Raw genomic sequence first — 24,988 nt, 5'->3', positions numbered from 1 at the left:
CCCTGCATGCCCCCATAAAGGCATCACAACACCACAGTACCTAGTAGGCCTACATAGATGCCCTGTGTGGTACCATGCTGGGTGCAGCGGTGCCTCTCTTGGGCATGATGAGTGTTGTGGTGGAGAAGGGAAAGAAGCCCGGAAGAGGAGTTGTCTGCAGAATCTGGAGACCAAGTGGCCGGAGGTGAGTACTGCTGTCCGCTACCTGACTCTGCCTGAGGGACGTCCAGGGCACCCCAGAATAGATCCAGGGCACATGCCACTGATCTTTGGGGCTAGCAATGCCCCTGGCATGAACAATGTGATTTTGAAGTTAATTAGATGTGTTTTCATGTTAATCAAAAAAACATGCGAACCTTCTCATACAAAACCATATTAAAAAAATGCATATGAATTAATACAAAAAGCACAGATTTGTGCAAGCAGGAAATCGCTAGGAGAAGTATGAACCCTAAGGGAAAACCTAATGCTGGGTACACACAGTACGATTTTCCGACCCGATCGTTTTTTCCGCTCGTTTCTGCACTCGATTCTGCGCTCGATTCTCTTATCTTCGCTCAATTTTCTCATCTTTTACAATACAAGTGGATGGGACTGTTTCCACTTGTCAGGATTTCTGAGCGTTTTTCTGTGCAGAAAAAATCTGCACGGTAGACCCCGCAGAATTCGCATACCGCATACCGCTATGCGATTTGCATACAATGCATTTAATAGGGAATTCGCATGGAATCAATGTAAAAGCACACAGGCACTGCCATGGTTAAATTTGCATACAGCGTCATCCATGAAAATTCGCATAGACCCGCATGCGAAATTCGCATCCGCATGCAAATTTTTACAATGCCGATTCGCACCGCACAAGAGGAAACGGGGCCTATGAGAAATCGAGTGCAGAATCAATTGGGAGTAATATCGGACATGAGAGATTTTATCAATCGGATGCATCTATCGCACGGAAAATCGTACCGTGTGTACCCAGCATAAGGGTGGTCACATACAACTCCATTGTTTCATTGTTAGGTATAGTCTATAATATGACTTATTATATAGAATGTATTCCTTCGATCAATGGAGTCTGTTTTTCTACAAATAAAATGATGAATACTTCTATAGCTATAAGGGAAAATATTGGATTCCCTGAAACTCATTTAGAAATGTTAAGTCAATAAAACTGATTTATAAACAAAAACTGAACCATGTGTGGCCATCATCAGTGATATTTTCCATATATACTGTATACAAAATGTATCTCTGGGTTATAAGGTCACGATGGATCGATTTATGTGATTTATGATTCACAGACCGTCTTGGAGTTATGGGAGTACCTATGCATACAATATATACATACTGTAGCGATGGTCATGTCTAGAACTCATGGAGAAGCATATAATGAGTGTGGTCAGGTGATAGATATGAAAGTCTCTGATTTGCTAGTCATGATCATGTGCTAAAGCAGGATGTGATCACAGCAAATCAGATCTTTGCAAATCTGTCAGCTGATCAAACAAATCACATGGTTTTCCATGAGTTCTCCTAGACATGACCATCAGTATACATAACATCCCTGTTGCTGCTCACATTTGTATGTACACTGGAGTGCACTGTCCTGGAGTGATGCATTAAAGGGGAACTGAAGTAAGAGGTATTGAGGCTGCCGTGTTTATTTCCTTTTAATCAATACCAGTTGCCTGGCAGCCCTGCTGGTCTATTTCTCTGCAGTAGTATCTGAATAACACCAGAAACAAGTATGCAGCTAGTCTTGTCAGATCTGACTGTAAAGTCTAAAACACCTGATCTGCTGCATGCTTGTTCAGGGGCTACGGCTAATAGTATTAGAGGCAGAGGATCAGCAGGGCTGCCAGGCAACTGGTATTGCTTAAAAGGAAATAAACATGGCAGCCTCCATATACCCCTCTCTTCAGTTCCCCTTTAAGGGAGAAACTGTTGTACAGGTTAGCAAGTTCCTGGGCGGGAGGTATTTCTCGCCATTATTTGGGTTATGGTCCCTTTAAGACAGTGTGTACCAGGGAAGGAGTCTAGGATTTTAGAGCAGTTTTTTGTTCAGTTTCTCAGGGCCTGGATTCTGGAATGGGAGGAAAGGAACTGGGCGGGCCTTCCCATTCCACCCAGGTACACACCTGACTTTGATACAGACAGGAAATCTGGATCAGAAGATGCACAAGTGCAATGCTAATGAGTGATGCGTTTGCCGCAGGTGAGCTGCGAGCTAATGTGTGCTGAGGACACTGATCTCTGTGGAAAGGAGCTCTGCTATCCTGAAACTCCTCTGTGTTTGGATTCCAGGCTTAATATTTGGCCTATAACTGGCCTGTCCAGGCCTAATGACGTTCTGAGAAGCAAGGACTCTGGTTTACCCATCAGCTGAAGTAAGCTAATTCTTTTATATTGAGCGTTTTGCTTGCTGAAAAGAAGTTGTAACCATATGGACTGTGTCCTGCATGCTGGCTGCCCCGCAGTGGCATAACTATAAAGTATGCCCCCCGTGCAAGACTTTAGGCCCCCAATGTACACACCCCTTCCCTTGCCTACCCCTGGTGACCCACACAGCCTGGGGGCCCATCTTGGAAGGGTCATAACACAAGTGTGTACAATGTTATCCTCACACCTGTAACATGTGTAGCCATAAAACACCTGGGGCTCGATTCACAAAGCGGTGCAAAGTGTTTGCACGCCAGTGAAAAGCCCCTTATCACGCCTAAACTCACTTTAGGCGTGATAAGAAGAAACTCGCGCGAAGTTACCGCGCGTACGCGCGTAAGTGCGCGCGCAGCACCCGACGCTTCGCGCGAAGCTCCCATTAAGCCCTATGGGACTTTGCGATAACTTCACGCGAAGAGCAGGAAAAAGCGGTGATAACTCAGTGGTGAAAAGGTCATCACGCCTAAAGTCTTTTAGGCGTGATAACTGGGTTATCACCGCTTTGTGAATCAAGCCCCTGGGCTTGATTCAGTAAACGGTGCTAACCCAGTTAGCACGCCTAAAGACTTTGGGCGTGATAACTAGGGTGCTAACTGGGTTAGCACCGTTTACTAAATTTACATCGCGGGCAAAGTCCCACACTGAAAACTTTGCGTGCGCACATCGCGGTGTGCGCGAAATGTCGCATCGCGGTGCGACGAAAACGGTGCGTTGATGCGCCTATAAGGTCGCATTTGGTGCAACTTTAATGTCACATGGTGTGACGTTAAGGTCGCACCCAATGCGACCTTGTAGGTGCATCGGGTGCGCTGTTTTCGCGGTGCGCGCACAAAGTTTTGCGCGTGGGACTGTGCGCGTGATGTAAATTTAGTAATGGGTGCTAACCCAGTTAGCACCCTAGTTATCACGCCTAAAGTCTTTAGATGTGAATTTATCATGCCTAAACTAACTTTAGGTGTGATATAGGGCTTTTCACAGGCGTGCTAACACTTAGCACGGTTTACTGAATCGAGCCCCTGATCTGATGGAGTGAAGTTGAAGTTGTGGCCTCCTTACGGCTCTGGCCCCCCTGTAGTTATGCCCCTGCTGACGCAATATCACACTGTATATCAGTGGCGTAGCTAAGGAGCTATAGGCCCCGGTGAAAGGTTTACTTCGGGCCCCCCAAGCACTCTATACATAACAATTGGCACGGCACACCAAAACCTGCCAAGGACAACCACAGTGTCAGAGGTGCAAGAAGGGGATGGGGAACAGCTTGTTAATAATTACTACTCATAAAAGTATCTTTAGAAGTGATAATTACCAGCATAGGACCAATACAGAACTAATACTGTGTTTGAGAGGGGGCCCCTCTGGCCCAAGGGCCCCGATGCGGTCGCTACCTCTGCACCCCCTACGCCACTGCTGTATATATAGTATACACATGATGACATTCTAACCAGAGACCAGTAAAGATGTGCCCACTGGGGGCAGCAGAGGATGCCAATGAGTGGGGGAGGGAGCTGGAAGAATGGCAGTGATATTTGGGGAGGGTGCGTAGGGAAATTAACCATATGCTACATTTATGTTGGGAGCATACATGGCAAATTTTACTCAAAGCCTTGCTGAGAAGTCCGGAGCTCTGTGGCCACCCCCACCTGTGTTGCCATGGTCTGCCCCCAGCGTGGCTGCCGTGGCCTGATTGGCAGCCACCATGATGGAAGTGGGTCATGGCAACACAGATGAGGGGGGGGGGCACAGAGCTCCTGCGCAGGCGCAGCAGCCACCGACCTCTCCAGCGGAGGGCACCCCAGATGACCCGCTGAGAGTGGAGCTGCGGTGAGGGACACATACGTTTCCAGGGGCTGGAGGAAGCCCCAGGTAAGTAAATCTGTTGTTAATCATTTTGCCCGATATTTCATTTAAAGAAAAACATTTATTTGTTACAGCTGATACAAATCCTGCAATACAACTGCAGTGTATCTATTTCCTGCTTTCATGGAAGCAGACATAGGGTTAGCAGCTGACACAGATGAGAGATCAAAATACAGTTGTGATTAGGGAGAATTAGACAGGCTAAACTCTCTAAGTACATACAGGGTGAATTTCTCTATGCTTTCCTTCTGTGCTGTGCAAGCGTACAGGCCCACTTTAACAACATTCATTTGTATTAAAAGACATTACACTGGTCTGGAGGCGTTTTTTCATTTTCCAAACAAAAGTGAGATTTTCTTTTGGGTGAGATTTGTTACAGAAGTGAGATTTTTATGAAATTGAGATTTTTACAAAACTAAGGTTTTTAAGGAAGTGAGATCTTCTTAGGCTTTGTTCACAATATAAATTGGCAGCGCTATTTTTTTTAATTTTTTTTTTTTTTTTTAAATCCACCTTTCTCTACGCTTCCTAAGCGCTTTTCTAAGTCAGGAGATAAACTCTGGAAACAAATAAATACAATGTATTTATTCATAGAAGTGCTCAGGAAATCTCTAGCACTTTGCGATTTCCCTATACCTTCCATTGAGCCAAATAATGGTACATGCAGCGCTTAGTTGAGCGGACCGGAATTGAACCGATCATATATGAACACTCTCATAGCGCTTTTAGGGCTTCTAAAAACGCCAGTGGATTAACAAAATAGATTAAGGAGAGCCTCCCCCTATGAACCTCTTATACCACTTGACAAGCAAGGAGCCAGCAGCTCAATTCCTATACAACCACATACACTTCATACAAAACTGCTGTCTCTCTGTACATACAATTAGGTTTTAATTACAGCCTTGGCTGCATGAAGATCACAAGACACAATTAAAAACCAAGCTTAAAAACAATAGTACCTGGCCAGGGTATGCGCGCTTTTATCTATAGAGGGACCAGATCTGGTTATCTGCAAGGTGTAATCGCCCAGCCTCGGCCTATGCTGAAAACACAATGCCACCAAGATCTGTTTGTCCTCATCCACCACCTAGACACCACACACACTGTGTTAAGATGAACTGGACCGGCTCACTGAGATCACTATGTTTGACAACTGCAGTTCTTATGGCCTTTTGCTTCCACAGACAACTGGAGCTACTATTGCAGGCGACTTGCGGACAGACAGATCAAACCAGGCATTTGGCATACAGTGGCTTGTAGTTTGGAGCAAAACATTTCTCACTGCTTGAACTTCCCGCCGCTTAACGGCATGTTATACTTGCACAGATAGATGGTAAGCTCCTGCCTACACGTCCTTCCGTTACCGCAGTGCACTGGGTTTCAGGAACTTTCCCTGCCGCTTGAGTTGGCTGCAACCTCCATCCGTGTAGGCCTCAGCGCTGTCGGCACTATGTTTCCTGTAGGGGCTCGGTCAGTGTATCCAGCGTGTCATGTGGGGACTCCGTGCGCGCACACCGGCGGTAGCCACGCCCACCGACGCGTTTCGCCCCGCCCACGGGGCTTTCTCAAGGTGTTTGAGTGGCAGCGGCTTCAGGTCTTCCCCTTTTGTATTACAACATCTTGGCTCACGCCCACGCCCACACAGCTTTCAGGCTGCATTTACTTCATGTGTATCCACATATACGATAGTGGGGGGCCAGATGCCTATCAAAAGACACTTCAATATATTTGGATCTTGTTTTATCAGATATCTGGATAGATCTTTTACCTCATTTCTTTGTTATGAGATGGCACATCTTTTTGTACAAGTCCAGGACAAACTGCAGTTGTCAAACATAGTGATCTCAGTGAGCCGGTCCAGTTCATCTTAACACAGTGTGTGTGGTGTCTAGGTGGTGGATGAGGACAAACAGATCTTGGTGGCATTGTGTTTTCAGCATAGGCCGAGGCTGGGCGATTACACCTTGCAGATAACCAGATCTGGTCCCTCTATAGATAAAAGCGCGCATATCCTGGCCAGGTACTATTGTTTTTAAGCTTGGTTTTTAATTGTGTCTTGTGATCTTCATGCAGCCAAGGCTGTAATTAAAACCTAATTGTATGTACAGAGAGACAGCAGTTTTGTATGAAGTGTATGTGGTTCTAAAAACGCCAGCGCTTAAAAAAAATTCGCATGCGCTCATAGTGTGAACAAGCCCTTACTGAAGTGAGATTGTTGCATAAGTGAGATTTTTAAAGAAGGGCGATTTAAAAAAAAATAAAAAAAAAAATCAAGTGGACCCAAGCTCCTGCAAAGAACAGGCTGAGAAGTGTTCAACCTAGGGCTGGTTCAGACGGACGTCTGCGTAGCGTCGCGTCTGGGGGCGTTGCGGCGGCTGCGCGGTCAGGCTTTTAGTAGCCTTCGGTCGCGTTGTGATGCGGTCGCGTTTTTTTTATTTCCTGTAGGGGAACATTTGCCGTCGCGGTTGGCTGCTCCCTGGAAGCTACATGTTGCTTCCAGGGGCAGCCCGAACGCTCGCGAAAATCGGGACCCGAATGCTGCGTTCGTGTAAAAGCGCGCAAAAGCTCGGTGTAAACGCTCCCATTCACTTGAATGGGAGCGTTTACCGCGACGGTCCGAACGTTTGCGGTAAACGCTCCGCAAGCGTCCGTCTGAACCAGCCCTTACATAGAAATGCCTAGAAATCAGCTGCACTGAGCTGTGTTTGAGTGTAATCTGCAGGAGTGTGTTATCAGTAGGCATGACTCACAGCTGGGAGAGCTGGCTGTACAGGAAAAGACAGATGCTTTAACCCCCTTGCCGTTACAATTCTGGCGGCAAGGGGGCAGCGCAGCACTTTTAAAAAAAAAAAAGGCAACCGGGCGGGATGACGTCATGGACGTCAGAGGGAATCCCGATCCACCCCTCAGCGCTGCCTGGCACTGATTGGCCAGACTGCGCAAGGGGTCTGGAGGGGGGGTGGCGCAGCAGGTAGCGGCGAATCAGCGGCGGCGATCGGAAACTGCACGCAGCTAGCAATGTGCTAGCTGCGTGCAGGAAAAAAAAATTGTGAAAATCAGCCCAGCGGGGCCTGAGAAATCCTCCTACGCAGGTTACCCCGAGCTGAGCTCGGGATAACCGGCAAGGAGGTTAATCCTTCCTTTGCTTCCTGAGTGCTGGGGCACACCGAGCGGATTTTTGGCGTTTTCACAGCCGCTTGCGGCTGCGGATATGCTTGGTTAATGTATCTCAATGGGGTGGTTCACACCAGAGCGGGAGGCGTTTTGCTGAAACGCATACTCCCGAGGTGAGGCATTTTTTTGGATTGCGGAGGTGTTTCTGCCTCCAATGTAAAGTATAGGAAAAACGCAAACCGCTCTGAAAAACGGTAGTAGTTTGAAGGCGTTTTTGTTACAGAAGCTGTTCAGTAACAGCTTTACTGTAACAATATATGAAATGTACTACACTGAAATCCGCAGCAGCAATCCGCAAAACGCCTCATAAAAATAAAAAAAAAAGCATTTAAAAATCTGCTAGCATTTTGCAGATTTGCTAGCGGGTTTTGGTGTGCCCCAGGCCTGAAAGTTAATTCAGAAAAAATGTCAGGGCTTTTTTGGGATTTCTGTGCATTGTAACAAAGAATTGTTTTTCCCTGATTGTTTTCATAGTGCTATACTGAAGCAACACGGGCAGCTGATTGGCCTCCGCTCTCTTCCTGGTATCCAGTGATGTAGCAGCCCGCTCTGCAGGACTCACGTGTGGCGGCATCAAAAGGAAATAAACTCCGCAAAGCGAGTGGCACGCTGGGAACCCGGCAAACGTGTGCCGGTAGTACCCGCCAAGGATACACCAGCCCTGACCAAAAAGGACAAGTGAGTTTCAACTATGCCGACTTGCTTCACACATACTATTTGGGTGAACCGGGTGCGCACAAATATTGCGTGTAATGAGGAGCGTTTGGAAAAATAGAGGCTGAAGCTATTGACTATTACATACAGGGGAGATTGAAAAGAACTGTGCCTGGTGGATAACCGCAGGAATAAGGTTATAAAGTGGGCCCTGAAGAAAAATAATATTGGAGTGCACTCCACTCCATCATATAGGTCCATGCCTCATACAAAAGGGGACTCCATAAACTCCTGGGGCTTGATTCAGCCGTTTTCGCTCGAATTTTCACGCAAAATAAAGTTTTCCCACGCAAAACGCGATTTTTGGAGCGAAACTGATAGCGTTTGTGCAGAATGCGAAAACAGCCGTGCTATCAGTTAGCAATCTTTTGTGAATCAAGCTCTTGGTTTTAACGGGAGGGTATGGGTTGTCAATATATATTTGTTTGAATAATTTTGTATGCTGTTTTGGTAAATTTAGAGGCTTCCTATTTCTGCTTTTTTGTTTTCATACTGTGCCTAATCTTTTAGAGCAGAGAGGAAGTTCTGATCTCAGATCCACCTTAAGTAAGTTAGATTTTTATGGATGTTAGGTCTCCCTGTAATCTCTTAAGGGCTCGTACACATGCCCAACTGATGTCGCCCATCGGGGTTCACCACCTGATCCCCTTGGGGGACATTGCTGGGCCAGGCTGCACACACGCATGTCAGCTGTGTAGCTGACGAAACACAGTGTTGCTATGCGGGGGGATGACTAACAATGCTTGTGTGACCTCACGTGGTGGGCGGGGGAGCGGCACAAACCATGGGATCGGGGTGGGGGGGGGGATCAGTGTTGCTGGGGGATGAGTAGATCCTCCCAGCAGATCACGGGTTTGGCCCCAGGGTCGTCGGGTGTTGTATACACGCCTGATTGTTGGCTGAGACAGTCGTTATTGGCCGACTCAGCCGACTTGCGTCAGGTGTTTGTAAGAGGCTTAATCTCTGATTTGCATATTCAGTTTTTTCCGGGAATGTTTATGATTGGCTTCCCCAGCCAAGAGTTGCTCGCTAAGAACTAGCCGGCCTTATTGTGAACAAGCCCCCCACCGCTCCCTCAGCCTTCTCTCCCCCTCCTCTTTGCGGAGACTCTCACTGAGGGAAATTGCAGAAGATGTGTCTGACAATGCTGTGGAGTAGGTCACCCCTTTGACAGAAATTGATGATATGAATAATAGAAATCTCAGCGTTATCGAGGAGATTCAGGCCGATGTCCCTCAGACTGTCTCACACCGAGATCCAAAAATAGCATCCTTACCTAAAAGGCTCTCAGAAAAAAAATCATTTGATTTCAGAAAGGCAAACAAGATGAACGATCTATCATTACAGAGGTGATATTGATTCAGTAGCCGGAATATCAGGCATTTTGGAGGATAAGCGCGCTTTGATTAAAACTCCGGGGCTGTAATAAGTATGGTTTGTGCAGGAAAGTATTGGCATATATCTTTGTACTGCGGATTCCCTGATCTTTACATGGCTAGACTCATCCTCGGAGATTGCTATGTTTACATCCTGATACTTTGTAATCAACCCCGAAAATACGCCAGAGTCAGCCGAAGTGTATGAAGTGCAGTGTGCGCGCAATATGTGGACACGTTGCACCTGCACCACGCCTGTGATGTGTTCAGAACGCATTTGTAGTTCACCAAACGTAGCTGAATAGAACATGCAGCCTCCGACAAAACTACAAGACATCGGCAGCTCAAATAGAGGCACTGTATTGATGAAAAGTAGAATGTAACACATAACAGAAAAGTCCCCGTTATCCGGAACTCTCAACTAACTGATATTGGGTGTAGCAGTGGCTGGGTTGTGTACTAGTTAAGGGCTCTGCCTCTGACTGAGGAGACCAGGGTTCGAATCTTGGCTCTCCCTGGTCAGTAAGCCAGCACCTATTTAGTAGAAGACCTTGAGCAAGACTCCCTAACACTGCTACTGCCTATAGAGCGTGCCCTAGTAGCTGCAGCTCTGACACTTTGAGTCTGCCAGGAGAAAAGTGTGATATAAATGTTCTGTTTAAAAACACACAATTGGTTCACACGATGGCCAGGGGCCCCGGACCTCTCTCACTGGCCGGGGCCCCAAGGCCAACACGTGATACCTGGAGGGGAGTGCAGGTGGGCCTGGACCTCTCACACCCAGGCTCTGGACCTCTCACATCCAGAAAACCCACCAACACTGCCTCCATACTGAATGCTAAATTCAACACACACAAGCAATAGAACACAGCAGTACATGCATCCAGCTACATTTGAAATTGGTCAGCAGGTGCTCGTCAGCCAATCAGGATGCACTGTCATACACCCTTTACCTGCCATACCACATCTAGCAGCCATTAGCATTCAGGTGGGAGGCTTCAGTTGGACGCCATCGCAAGATTGCGTCGCTAGCAGGACCGCCCCGTGCAGGCATCCCTCCCACAGGGGTCCCTCCCTAACCGCTCACCTGTCCGCCATGTCCTAGAGCTGAAAGAAAACGTTTAAAAACACACGATTGGTTCACACGATGGCCAGGGGCCCCGGACCTCTCTCACTGGCCGGGGCCCCAAGGCCAACACGTGATACCTGGAGGGGAGTGCAGGTGGGCCTGGACCTCTCACATTCAACACTGCCTCCATACTGAATGCTAAATTCAACACACACAAGCAATAGAACACAGCAGTACTGTGAGAGGTCCAGGCCCACCTGCACTCCCCTCCAGGTATCACGTGTTGGCCTGGCCATCATGTGAACCAATCGTGTGTTTTTAAATGTTTTCTTTCAGCTCTAGGACATGGCGGACAGGTGAGCGGTTAGGGAGGGACCCCTGTGGGAGGGATGCCTGCATGGGGCGGTCCTGCTAGCGACGCAATCTTGCGATGGCGTCCAACTGAAGCCTCCCACCTGAATGCTAATGGCTGCTAGATGTGGTATGGCAGGTAAAGGGTGTATGACAGTGCATCCTGATTGGCTGACGAGCACCTGCTGACCAATTTCAAATGTAGCTGGATGCATGTACTGCTGTGTTCTATTACTTGTGTGTGTTGAATTTAGCATATAAATGTTCTGTGTCTAAATACTCCAGCAAAGTGTTGTAGCCTTCCTTAAGCTCCTAGTGGCTTTCCGTGGTCGATGCATGGCAGGTGACACGCCAGGAGCCTTAAGGAAAGCCCTTTGGAGCTACAGGATGGGTAACAGACCCCGCTGGAGGCTTGGTGAGTATTTTACACTGCACAGGGCAATGTGCTTTTTCAGCCGGTTGCTCAAACCAGCAAGCACATATCCGCCATCAAGCGATCCCCGTCGGTGCCTGATACTGGGGAATTTGCTGTTTTCAGGATTATTATCCTGGGTTCAGCATCAGAAACACTTCCTATATCTATTTATTGCTGTATATTAAAATGTACCCCACCCTACCAGTAATGTTTAGCCTACTCTATGATATCGCACATAACGAAGCTCTTCCGAGTAGCTACGAGTCCGTAGCTACTTGGACTCAAAATGTAAATGATACAGCCGTGAGGCTTTGTTCACAGCTAAAATTGAAATCGCTGACGCTAGCGATTTTTTTTTTTTTTGCACGTTTTTTTTGCACGTTTTTTTTTCTCTCTGCGCTTACCTGCACGCTTCGATTTTGTGTACAATACTTTTCAAAGCACTTTTGCAGAGCGATTTGTTTTTTCACTTCCTGATGCAAGCGTTTTGCGCTTTGTGAGCGTTTTGCATTTTTTCTATACTTTCCATTGTAGCAAAATCACCCTAAAAATGGTACAGGCAGCAGTGCTTTGCTGAGCGGATCGGAAACGAGCCGCTCAGATGTGAACTCTCATATAAGGAATCATTGCACAAGTGCTTTCAGGGGATTTTGCAAATCGACGACGCTTAAGAAAATAGCGAAAATGCCCCGGGTGTGAACAAGCCCTGACAGCGGGAGACGGGGAGGGGAAGGTTAACTTATCCATGCGTCCATCGGATCCTATGCAGTCCATTCATGTCACAAGTCCCATTCCATGTCACTCCCACGCTCCCTCCTCCAAGCCGGAAGGAGAAAGCGTGGGAGTGGCGTGGAAAGCAACGGGTGATACGAATGGAACGCATAGGTGTAAGGGATTACCTCCGGGATCCAGCGTCGCGGCCGTCTCTGCAAAGAGCGGGTCGCTTCCTGGCACTTCCGCAAGTCGGCAGCCGTCCTCCGCTGGGGATGCGCGCACTGGGAATTGCTCTGTGCATACTGGTAGGCGGATGTCTTGCTCCTCTTGGCCACAGTATGGTCTGAGGCGGCGACAGAGGTAGTCAGCTGACACTTAGGCAGGGGTTTATTTAATAAATATAAATATAATGGATGCTGACCCTGGCTGGGATTGAACCCTGGTCTCTCACATCGGAGGCGATGCCCTTAACCCCCCTGGCGGTCTATTAAAATCCGCCAGGGGGCAGCGCAGCAGTTTATTTGTATTTTTTTTGTATTTTATTTTTTTTTTAAATCATGTAGCAAGCCTAGGGCACGCTACATGATAGCCACTGTGCAGCGGCATCCCCCCACCCGCTCCGATCGCCTCCGGCGATCTGCGATCAGGAAATCCCGTTCAAAGAAGGGATTTCCTGGAGGTCGTGATGACGTCATCGGGAGTCCCCGATCCACCCCTCAGTGCTGCTGGGGTCTGGGGGGGCGGGGCGGCATGGCGGGTAGTGGCGAATCGGCGCGGAGCAAAGTGCTAGCTGCGTGTAGCAAAAAAAATGCAAATCGGCCCAGCAGGGCCTGAGAAATCCTCCTGCGCGACTTACCCCGAACTACGTTCGGGGTTAACGCCAGGAGGGTTAACCAGTATGCTATAGCTGCCACACATTCAGGATGTTTTGCTGGTTAGTACTGGTTAGTCAGCTGACATGTATTGCTACCTGTGTCAGCTGATCTCACTGTCAGCTGACACTTAAACAGGGTTAATGCCTGCGTGTGATTGGCTATTGTGTGAATGTGGCCGGCCACTGATTGGATGCTGTCAGTATTTAAACCTTGCTGTGACAGTTGCATGTTGCCTGTGATAGCTCTAGCTTGCTGGTTGCTCTGTTTACCTGCTGTTATTATATTGGATTATCTGGACTTTGACCTCTGGTCCTTTACTGGACCTCCCTTGTCTGCTGCCTGAACCGCCCTATTGCCTGGATTATCGTTACGACTGTTTGCTGCCTGGTTTGACCTTGGATCTGTTCTTGACCTCTCTTCTGCCTAGCCCTCCTGTACTGCGATATCTCTGTTTACGTATGTATTGTATGATCTTGGACTGTTACTGGACTCTGCTACTCTGTATACCTGTTTAGGCCTGGAAGTTTATTTGCTCACCTTGCATTCAGCTCTAATACCTTGCACACTAAAGACCTGTGTGTAACCGAAGTCGGGTGGGTGTTTTCTCTCACCTCTCGTTCAAGCGGGGATGCGACACATAGGGCCTGATTCACAAAGCGGTGCAAACACTTTGCACGCCAGTGAAAAGCCCTTTATCACGCCTAAACTCAGTTTAGGCGTGATAAGCAGAAACTTGCACGAAATTCCCGCGCGCAAAGTTTTGCGCGTGCAGCGCACAGCACGATGCGCATGGTGCGCGCGAAGCGCCCATTAAACCCTATGGGCTCTGCACGCGGAATTGCGTGATTGCACGCGCAAAACTTTGCGCGCGATAAAGAGCACAAAGCGATGTTAACTCAGCGGTGCAACGGTTATCACGCCTAAAGTCTTTTAGGCATGATAACTGAGTTATCACCGCTTTGTGAATCAGGCCCATAGGGTGAAGCGTGTGAAGGTACAGTGGGTTGCAAAAGTATTCGGCCCCCTTGAAGTTTTCCACATTTTGTCATATTACTGCCACAAACCTGAATCAATTTTATTGGAATTTCACATGAAAGACCAACACAAAGTGGTGTACACATGAGAAGTGGAACGAAAATCATGCATGATTCCGAACATTTTTTACAAATCAATAACTGCAAAGTGGTATGTGCATAATTATTCGGCCCCCTTTGATCTGAGTGCAGTCAGTTGCCTATAGACATTGCCTGATGAGTGCTAATGACTAAATAGTGTGCACCTGTGTGTAATCGAATGTCAATACAAATACAGCTGCTCCTGTGACGGCCTCAGAGGTTACCTAAGAGAATATTGAGAGCAACAACACCATGAAGTCCAGAGAACACACCAGACAGGTCAGGGATCAAGTTATTGAGAAATTTAATGCAGGCTTAGGCTACAAAAAGATGTCCAAAGCCTTGAACATCCCACGGAGCACTGTTCAAGCGATCATTCAGAAATAGAAGGAGTATCGCACAACTGTACACCTACCAAGACAAGGCCATCCACCTCAACTCACAGGCCGAACAAGGAGAGCGCTGATCAGAAATGCAGTCAAGAGGCCCATGGTGACTCTGGACGAGCTGCAGAGATCTACAGCTCAGGTGGGGGAATCTGTCCATAGAACAACTATTAGTCATGCACTGTACAAAGCTGGCCTTTATGGAAGAGTGGCAAGAAGAAAGGCATTGGTAACAGAAAGCATAAGAAGTCCCGTTTGCAGTTTGGCACAAGCCATGTGGGGGACACAGCAACCATGTGGAAGAAGGTGCTCTGGTCAGATGAGACCAAAATGGAAGTTTTTGGCTAAAATGCAAAACGCTATGTGTGGCGGAAAACTAACACTGCACATCACTCTAAACGCACCATCCCCATTGTCAAATATGGTGGTGGCAGCATCATGCTCGGGGGGTGCATCTCTTTAGCAGGGACAGGGAAGCTGGTCAGAGTTGATGGGAAGATGGATGGAGCCAAATACAGGGCAATCTTGGAAGAAAACCTCTTGGAGACTGCAAAAGACTTGACTGGGGTGGAGGTTCACCTTCCAGCAGGCCAATGACCCTAAACATAAAGCCAGGGCAACAATGGAATGGTTTAAAACAAAACATATCTATGTGTTAGAATGGCCCAGTCAAAGTCCAGATCTAAATCCAATTGAGAGTCTGTGGCAAGATCTGAAAACTGCTGTTCACAAACGCTGTCCATCTAATGTGACTGAGCTGAGCTGTTTTGCAAAGAAGAATGGGCAAGGATTTCAGTCTCTAGATGTGCAAAGCTGATAGAGACATACCCTAAAAGACTGGCAGCTGTAATTGCAGCAAAAGGTGGTTCTACAAAGTATTGACTCAGGGGGGCCGAATAATTACGCACACCCCACTTTGCAGTTATTTATTTGTAAAAAATGCTTGGAATGATGTATGATTTTCGATCCACTTCTCACATGTACACCACTTTGTATTTGTCTTTCACGAGGAATTCCAATAAAATTGATGCATGTTTGTGGCAGTAACGTGACAAAATGTGGAAAACTTCAAGGGGGCCGAATACTTTTGCATCCCACTGTTGATTGGGGCATTGGAGCTGATTCGTGAGTGGATATCCCTACAGGCCTGACAATAGGATTCTGGGTAAGTTAACCCCCACGTCACATGTCACATTCCATGACACTTCCACTCCTCCTCCTTCAAGCCGCAAGGAGGAATCGCGTGAGTGACATGGAATGCAACGTGTGATGTGAATGGAACGCATAGGACTCTGGATAAGTTAAACCCTCATCTCCCACTTGTTGTACAGCCTTATTCCCCAGTGCACTCTGGAAGATCATGTGATGTTTCTGCTGACTTTATCAAGAAAAAAAAATATTCCGTGGTCAAGCACCTTGCCAGAATGTGAACATAAGCACTTTATATTTGAATCATCAAATATAAAGTGCTTATGTGAATCTCTAATCTATCCTCTGCTCCTCTAAATTGATGTACAGCTAATTTTTGTCTTTAAAGAGGATCTGTAACATGAAAAGATCCCCTGGGGGGTACTCGCCTCGGGTGGGGGAAGCCTCCGGATCCTAATGAGGCTTCCCACGCCGTCCTCCATCCGTCAGGGGTCTCGCTGCAGCCCTCCGTGGAGTCCGTGCAGCGGTGACGTCAATATTTACCTTCCTGGCTCCTGCGCAGGCGCTCTGACGGCTGTCGGCTCCGAACTACACGGAAATACCCGATCGCCGTGGGATCTGCTCTACTGCGCAGGCGCAAGTTTCCGGCGCCTGCGCAGTAGAGCGGACCCGAATGAGATCGGGTATTTCCGTGTAGTTAGGAACGGAAAGCCGCCACAGCGCCCCCGCTGGAGCCAGCAAAGGTAAATATTGAACTGACAGTCGGCACAGTCGCCGGCTGTTTGGAGGGCTGCGGCGAGACCCCCGTGGGACAGAGGACGGCGTGGGAAGCCTCATTAGGATCCGGAGGCTTCCCCCACCCGAGAGTACCCCCCAGGGGATCTTTTTAATGTTACAGAGTCTCTTTAAAGTGAACCTCCAGACTGAAAATCTACTCAGCAGCACTGAAAAGGCCTGGTGTTTCTTTAACAGTTTCACAGCATCAGAACTTTGTTTTTCTTACCCAAGCCTCATTTTTAGCTGCACAGAAGAAAACTGCCTGGGCATTTTCCCCCTGATGCTGTGCAAAGCATGATGGGATTTCTGATGTTGTTGTTCTCGTTCTGCTGTTTTGGTGCAAATGTTTTTTTGTTTTTATTTTGAATTTGAGATTTGAAGCCTAGCGCGCAGCTGGGAGAGGTGATCAGGACACAGGACAGTTGGAACGGTGTCTCATCCTCCCTGTCACCTCCTGTCAACCAAAAAGATGGCTGCTCCCATGAAAAAGATGGCTGCCCACAAATTAGACTTTCTTTGGGTGGAACTTTTTGGTAAGAATTATTTTATTTTTATGCATTTTAAGGAGAATAAGAAGATTTTTAGAAAGTCATTATTTCTCAGGTTTCAGCCATTATAGTTTAAAAACAATAAGTGCTACTGTATATAAAACCCACACATTTATTTGCCCACATGACATATTTAATGTATTAGAAAAAGAATTATATATTAGTAACCATTTATGTTGTTTGGTTTTTTTTAATGATGTAATTATTTTATTTTTTCTTGAAGTTTTTGTTTTGGTTACTAGAAGGTAGGGGGTGAAAGGGGTTAATAAATAATAAAATATATAGTGCTGCCCATAATTATTCATGCCCCTGGCAAATTTTGAGTTAGTTTCTTTTATTCAACCAGCAAGTAATTTTTTGACGGGAAATGACATAGGTGTCTCCCAAAAGATAAGACGATGTACAAGAGGAATTATTGTGGAAAAAAACATTTCTCAGCTTTTATTTACATGTTGAGTAAAAAGTGTCCAGTCCAAAATTATTCATACCCTTCTGAATAATCAATAGAAATGCCTTTATTGGCTATTATAGCAATCAAATGCTTCCTATAATTGCTTTTTGCATGTTTCCACGGGTATTTTTGCCCATTCATTTTTAGCAATGAGCTCCAAATCTTTCAGGTTGAAGGGTCTTCTTGCCATCACTCTGATCTTTAGCTCTCCACAGATTCTTAATTGGATTCAAGTCAGGACTCTGGCTAGGCCACTCCAAAACGTTAATGTTGTTGTATGCTAACCATTTCTTCACCACACTTGCTGTGTGTTTTGGGTCATAGTCCTGCTGAAATGTCCATTGCTGGCCAAGGCCAAGTTTCTGTGCAGACTGCCTGATGTTGTCGTCGAGAATCCTCATGTATTACACTTTTTTGTATTTTTTTTTTCTTTTCATGGTGCTGTTCATTGTAATTAGGCTCCATAGTCCATTGGCTGAAAAAACAAACCTGAAGCATTAGGTGTTAGTTTTGTGTGCCTTATCTGGAGAAGTGGTGTCCTCCTTGTTCTGCATCAGTAGAACCCAGCAGTATGCAGTATCCGTTGGATTGTCTGCCTTGAGACATTGCCACCAGCAGAGCCCAGATTCACCAGGATGGCCTTGGGAAAACCTTTTCCCATTCACTGATCACTGACCGGCGGGCCGGTGATGAGAACTCGTGATCACGAGTGGCAGTTTACAGGGGAGTAGATTTACGTAGCAAAGATCCACAAGTGGTTAAAATAAGTTGCTTCATTCAAGTGATATTCAGGGGGGCCACTAGACTACCATGGAGTGCTATATGTGCAGTGGGAGGAGGGACCAAATATTACCAGGGAGGAAGGGGGGGGGGGAGCACTAGTCAGGAAACACTATGAGGGGGTGAGAAAGGGGCACTAGTCTGACTTGGAAGCATGCTCCCCTGCAGTGCCCGCCACCCACCTCCACTCAAACGGCTGCACTAGATGCAGGTTTCATTAGGTGGTTTGTAATTGGCGAACTGTTCTGGAATTTACTGTATCGTGTTTTTACTCATGTGTTGTCGCATATTCATTTGGGGCGTGTCTGGTGAAGTGGCAGGGGCATGTCTTAGAGCTCATTTTTTCCTGGCTTCAAAAGTTGGGAGGTATTATATGCTGACACTATTCTTGTGATTTCCTGATTTCTGAATTATCCATTCAGCAGTGGCGTAGCTAAGGAGCTGTGGGCCTCGATACAATGCCCCCCCCCCCCCCCCCCCCAACACCCTATACATGACAATTGATACGGCGCACCAAAACCTTCCAATGGCAATTGCAGTGTCAGAGGTGCAAAAAGGGGATGGGGAGCAGTTTGTTAATGATTACCACTATTCAATGTATCTATAGAAGTGATTATTATGAGCACAGGACCACATGAGAGCTAATGCTGCAGTTGGGGTGGGCCCTTTGGGGCTCCTCTGGCCCATGGGCCCGATGCGGTCACAACCTCTGCAACCCCTATTGCTACGCCCCCTGCCATTTAGATTTATTTTGCATCATTATATGATATAAAAATGTCTGAATGAAATGAGGGTAGATAAGATAGTGGTAGGAGGGGGTAGCAGGGAAAAAAAGGACGCATGTCGGTCTTTTTTGTGGCACCTGGGATTTTCTCCCGGCACTGCCTGCAGATGCAATACGATCATCGCACTGCGGCTGGTGGGGGGGTGGATGCGATGTTAGGTAGGCAGTGTGTGTGGGGGGGGGGGGAGTTTGGGTAATAGGCAGGTGGTGTGTGCAGGGAAGGGGGTAGGTTTAGGTAGTTAGTGTGTGCTCTGGTGGGGGGGGGAGGGGGAGATTAGGTAGGTAGTGTGTCGGGGGGGGGGGGGGGGGGGAGTTTGGTTTTGGTAGGTAGTGTGTCCGGGGGGGGAGTTTAGGTAGGTAGTGTGTCTGGGGGGGGGGTAGGTAGTGTGTGCGGGCGGAGGTGTTTAGGTATTAGAAAGGTAGTGTGTTGGGAGGTTAGTTTAAGGCATTAGGCAGGTAGTGTGTGTGTGTGTGTGTGGGGGGTAGTTTTAGGCATTAGGGAGGCAGTGTATGCAGGGGGGGGGGGGGGGTAATTTATAGAGTTAGGGTAGCATGTGTGTGCATGGGGGGTTAGGTTTAGGCATTAGGCAGGGCAGGTAGTGTGGGGAGAGGGTTAGGTTTAGGAAAGGTATTGTGTGCGGGTGGGGGAGTTTAGGTATTAGGCATTAGAGGGGCAGTATGTGTGGGGAGGAGTTTTAGGCATTAGGCAGGTAGTGTGTTGGTGGTGGGGGGTAGTTTTAGGCATTAGGCAGGCAGTGTGTGTGTTTGGGGGGGGGGGGTAGTTTTAGACATTAGGCAGTTAGTGTGCACAGGGGGGAGGTTTTAAGGTTAGGCGTTGGGTGGGAGGGTTCTGTGTGAGAGTAGGGTTCGGTTCAGCAATAGTAAAAAATCGGTACTAAAAGAGACTCTGTCTGAAGTCTCCATAAAATGAGGTTTTTATTTTAAAAACCTCATTACCAAAATAGTCCCTCTTAAAACGCTGCATCCCTGCGGCTGAAAACCCCCTCGATCACCTCAAACTCACAGGGGTGCATGGCGGGCTCCTTCCACATAGAGGCAGTCTTCCTTCACTGAGAGGGGCGGGGGAGAGGCGGAGAACGCGCTAATTGACGTGCATAGAGGCGGCAGCAAAATCTACGACCAAGTCGTGGATTTTGCCTGCCGTGTACTCCGTGAGTTTGGGGTTTTCAGCCTCGGGGATGTGACGTTTTAAGAGGGACTATAATGGTAGTGAGGATTTAAAAAAAAAAACTCATTTTCGGGAGACTTCAGAGTCTCTTTAATATTGATATTTTACTATCTGCATTCCTACGCGGCCAAATTTCCAGGCGCCTTTGCTGTACGGATGCGTAGGAGGGAACTAGTGACATCACAAGGGTCAGGGCTTACAATCAAGTGATTCTGTCATTTGAATTCTCTTTTACAGCGTCATCCGTTTTGGCTCTGTAATATTAACAAGCTGACATCATTGCATACCAGCAGTTCTGGAGGTGCGTTTAGCTATCAGGGACAATAAATGGATGATTTGCATATTCAGCAGAGATGCATTGTGGGAGACATCATATGCTCACTCTGAATAATCACAAATATCTTCTGTTTTAAAGAGGACCTGTAACTTTAAAAACGTCCCCTGGGGAGTACTTACCTCGGGAGGGGGAAGCCTCTGGATCCTATCGAGGCTTCCCCTATCCTCCTCCGTCCCATGGTGGCATTGCTAGTGGTCCCTGAACAGCAGCCATGTAAATATTTACCTTCCCCCGACTCCAGTGTAGGAGCAGTAACTGCTCTCCTCCCGGGGTCAGGCAATAGCCGATCCCAATTAGAGATGGCCCGAACGGTTCACTGGCGAATGGTTCCCGGCGAACTTCGGTGGTCCGCGTTCGTGGACAACCGCAAACTTTTCCGGAAGTTCGATTTGCCCCCATAGTGCATCATGAGGGTCAACTTTGACCCTCTACATCACAGTCAGCAGGCACATTGTAGCCAATCAGGCTACACTCCCTCCTGGAGCCCCACCCCCCTTATAAAAGGCAGGCAGCGTCAGGCATTGGACTCACTCGTGTGCCTGCAGTAATTAGAGAAGGGAGAGCTGCTGTGCAGAGACCTATAGGGAAAGCTTAGTTAGGCTCTTGTAGGCTTCTTAGTTTGCTCCTTGCTGATTCTTACTGCTAAAAAGCACCCTCAACAGCTGTTTTGAGAGGTAATCTTGTTCTTGTGATTTTCTTTTTTTTTTTTTTTTTGTGTGTGGCCCACTTGCATTATATACAGCCCGGTCAGTTAGCCGCAGCTGGCCTTTGGCCCCTTGGTGGTATAATTATTACTGTGCCAGGTGCACTTTCTAATACCCATCACTGCATATACCTACCTGTTGTTCGCAGTGCACCCACCTACCTATGTGAGCGCACGCAGTGTCACTGTGCCTGTCCGGTACCTGTGTGTGTGTGTGTGTGACAGGTGCACATTGTAATACCCATCACTGCATATACCTACCTGTTGTTCACTTCAGTGCAACCACCTACCTACGTGAGCGCACAGTGTGGTATTTAATACCACCAGTCACTGTACCTGTTCATGGTACGTGTGTATGACAGGTGCACACTTGTAATACCCATCACTGCATATACCTACCTGTTGTGTTCACTGCACCCACCTCCTGCTAGTGTTGGGCGAACAGTGTTCGCCACTGTTCGGGTTCTGCAGAACATCACCCTGTTCGGGTGATGTTCGAGTTCGGCCGAACACCTGACGGTGCTCGGCCAAACCGTTCGGCCATATGGCCGAACTAAGAGCGCATGGCCGAACGTTCCCCGAACGTTCGGCTAGCGCTGTGATTGGCCGAACGGGTCACGTGGTTCGGACCCGAACGCGCTCTGATTGGCCGAACTGTCACGTGGTTCGGGTAAATAAATACCCGAACCACGTCATATCTCCGCCATTTGTCTGTGGGTTTAGCTTTGGGTAGGCAGGCAGGGTAGTTCGCGCTCCAGCCACGCTAGCCAGGGTCCCCCCCAGTCATTGTGTGTCGCTGCTGGGAATAGTAGTACACCGCTCGCTCAGCATTCTGTTTACTGCCACTCTGTGTACCTCGCTCAGCCACACTATATAGCATTCTGTTTACTGCCACTCTGTGTCTGCTGGGAATAGTAGTACACCGCTTGCACAGCCACACTATATAGCATTCTGTTTACTGCCACTCTGTGTACCTCGCTCAGCCACACTATATAGCATTCTGTTTACTGTTCTGTGTCTGCTGGGAATAGTGGTACACCGCTCGCTCATCCACACTATATAGCATTCTGTTCACTGTTCTGTGTCTGCTGGGAATAGTGGTACACCGCTCGCTCAGCCACACTATATAGCATTCTGTTCACTGTTCTGTGTCTGCTGGGAATAGTGGTACACCGCTCGCTCAGCCACACTATATAGCATTCTGTTTACTGCCACTCTGTGTACCTCGCTCAGCCACACTATATAGCATTCTGTTTACTGCCACTCTGTGTCTGCTGGGAATAGTGGTACACCGCTCGCTCAGCCACACTATATAGCATTCTGTTCACTGTTCTGTGTCTGCTTGGAATAGTGGTACACCGCTCGCTCAGCCACACTATATAGCATTCTGTTTACTGTTCTGTGTCTGCTGGGAATAGTGGTACACCGCTCGCTCAGCCACACTATATAGCATTCTGTTCACTGTTCTGTGTCTGCTGGGAATAGTGGTACACCGCTCGCTCAGCCACACTATATAGCATTCTGTTTACTGTTCTGTGTCTGCTGGGAACAGTAGTACACCGCTCGCTCAGCCAGAGTATATAGCATTGTGTTTACTGCCACTCTGTGTACACCGCTCAGCCAGACTATATACCATTGTTTACTGACACTCTGTGTACACCACTCAGCCACACTATATACCATTGTTTACTGACACTCTGTGTACACCGCTCAGCCAGACTATATACCATTGTTTACTGCCACTCTGATTCTGCTGGGAACAGTAGTACACCGCTCGCTCAGCCAGACTATATACCATTGTTTACTGACACTCTATGTACACCGCTCAGCCAGACTATATACCATTGTTTACTGCCACTCTGATTCTGCTGGGAACAGTAGTACACCGCTCGCTCAGCCAGACTATATACCATTGTTTACTGACACTCTATGTACACCGCTCAGCCAGACTATATACCATTGTTTACTGCCACTCTGATTCTGCTGGGAACAGTAGTACACCGCTCGCTCAGCCAGACTATATAGCATTGTGTTTACTGCCACTCTGTGTACACCGCTCAGCCACACTATATAGCATTGCGTACTCTGCCAGTCAGTGTGTATATTGCTGGGATCAGTAATACTCCACTCACCGTCAACCACTATATGAGCTCAACATGAGTTCCCCAGAGACCTCCGCTGTGAGCAGCACTCCCAACAACAGCAACAGCCAACGCCCCACGCAAGCTATAACATCCACCCCAGCAGCCAGTGGTCAGCAGCAGCCCTCCCCGGAGGAGAACGTTGTGTCCATCAGTCCGTCGCCAGAGCGATTAATGAGGGCTGCCATTGAGGAGATGATGGGGCCTGATGTGGAGGAGGAGGTCTGGCTCAGGCCAGCATCCCAAGTTAATGTTGAGGACGATGAGGGGTCTGTGTCTGGGGATGTTGGGGTGGCAGAGGTGGTGGGTGGGTCAGACTCAGGAGAAGAGTTGTATGATGAGGATGATGATCGGGACCATCTGTATGTGCCTCAGAGTCCGACCCCGGAAAACATGTTGTATCGTGTGTTTAGGTACTAAAATCTGCGTTCCCTCCCAGTAGTGTTGGGCGAACAGTGTTTGCCACTGTTCGGGTTCTGCAGAACATCACCCTGTTCGGGGTGACTATATAGCAGACTATATAGCATTGTGTTTAATGCCACTCTGTGTACACGGCTCAGCCACACTATATAGCATTGTGTTTACTTCCACTCTGTGTCTGCTGGGAACAGTAGTACACCGCTCACCCGCCACTGTATAGCATTGTGCTCTGTGTCACTGCTGACAATAGTGGTACACCGCTCACCCACCACTGTATAGCATTTCTGTACTGCCACTGTACTGCTGCCAGTCAGCGTGTACTTTAAGGATAAGTGAAATGAGGAAGAAATCCGGTGAAAGAGGGAGGGGCAAGGGAAGAGGTGTTTCCCCTGACGGTTCACGTACAGGCCACAGGGGAGCACCCAAGAAAACCCACTCAATACTGCCCATGTTGTCCAGGACAACAACCCTCACAGATCCAAAAGAACAGGACCAGATAATTACTTGGATGACCTCTCAAGCGTCCAGCAGTGGGTTAAGCAGCACCAGCACATCACGCACGAGGTCCGAGTCCTCAGCCAGTTAAAGTCTGGGCTTTCTTTGAAGACTGCACTGAGGATGTTACCATGGCGATTTGCAAGGTGTGCAAGACCCGCCTGAGCAGGGGGAAAAGTATTAACAACCTCTCCACCACCAGCATGAGCCGCCACATTCTATCCAAACATCCCACTCTGTGGGCAAACGCGGCAGGACAGGGTACCACCAGCAACACTGCCTCCCTTGGGTTCACCAGACTCACCACCAGACCCGCCTCAGCAGCAGCAGTAGCCCAGCCATTGCGTGGTTCACAACATTCACAAACATCAGACGATGCTGACACTGTCACTTTCCGGACTAGTGCTCTTGAGGTCTCCCAGTGTTCATCAAACACAACAACCAACAGCCCTTCGGTGTGCAGCGCTACGGTTGAGTTGTCTGTTTCTGAGATGTTTGAGCACAAGAGGAAATTGCCAGCAAATGACCCCCGGGCCGTGGCAGTAACAGCCAGCCAGCATAGCCAAGCTTCTGGCCTGCGAAATGCTGCCATATCGAGTGGTGGAGACAAACAGCTTCAAGGGCATGATGTCAGTGGCCATCCCACGTTACGTGGTTCCCAGCCGCTACCACTTTGCGCGCTCTGCAGTGCCTGAGTTGCATGAGCACGTGGTCAGCTAAATAACCCGA

The 24,988-nt window shown here is 48.0% G+C and overlaps 1 protein-coding gene across 3 annotated transcripts in view; it reads left to right on the top strand.

Annotated features, from left to right (window-relative positions):
* The window catches only part of CDH13 (cadherin 13), a 1,882,652-nt gene that overhangs the window by 524,306 nt on the left and 1,333,358 nt on the right, over window positions 1-24,988 (top strand). The window contains exons 1-2 of one of the 3 annotated variants that reach the window (XM_068261398.1): window positions 2,328-2,387; window positions 7,945-8,148. The exons of 1 other annotated variant lie outside the window; for it this stretch is intronic. Coding sequence is in view for 1 of the 2 variants with exons in the window: in XM_068261397.1 (XP_068117498.1) it covers window positions 16,881-16,944 (64 nt within the window). In the remaining variant the exon portion in view is untranslated. Of the gene's footprint in view, window positions 1-2,327; window positions 2,388-7,944; window positions 8,149-16,868; window positions 16,945-24,988 lie in introns of those variants that run through there. One more of the 3 variants, XM_068261397.1, reaches the window with a different exon arrangement.

Source organism: Hyperolius riggenbachi, chromosome 11 (genome assembly GCF_040937935.1).
Source record: "Hyperolius riggenbachi isolate aHypRig1 chromosome 11, aHypRig1.pri, whole genome shotgun sequence".
Taxonomy (NCBI): Eukaryota; Metazoa; Chordata; class Amphibia; order Anura; family Hyperoliidae; genus Hyperolius; species Hyperolius riggenbachi.
Note: the sequence above shows the minus strand (reverse complement) of the source record. Positions and strands in the feature narration are given on the sequence as shown.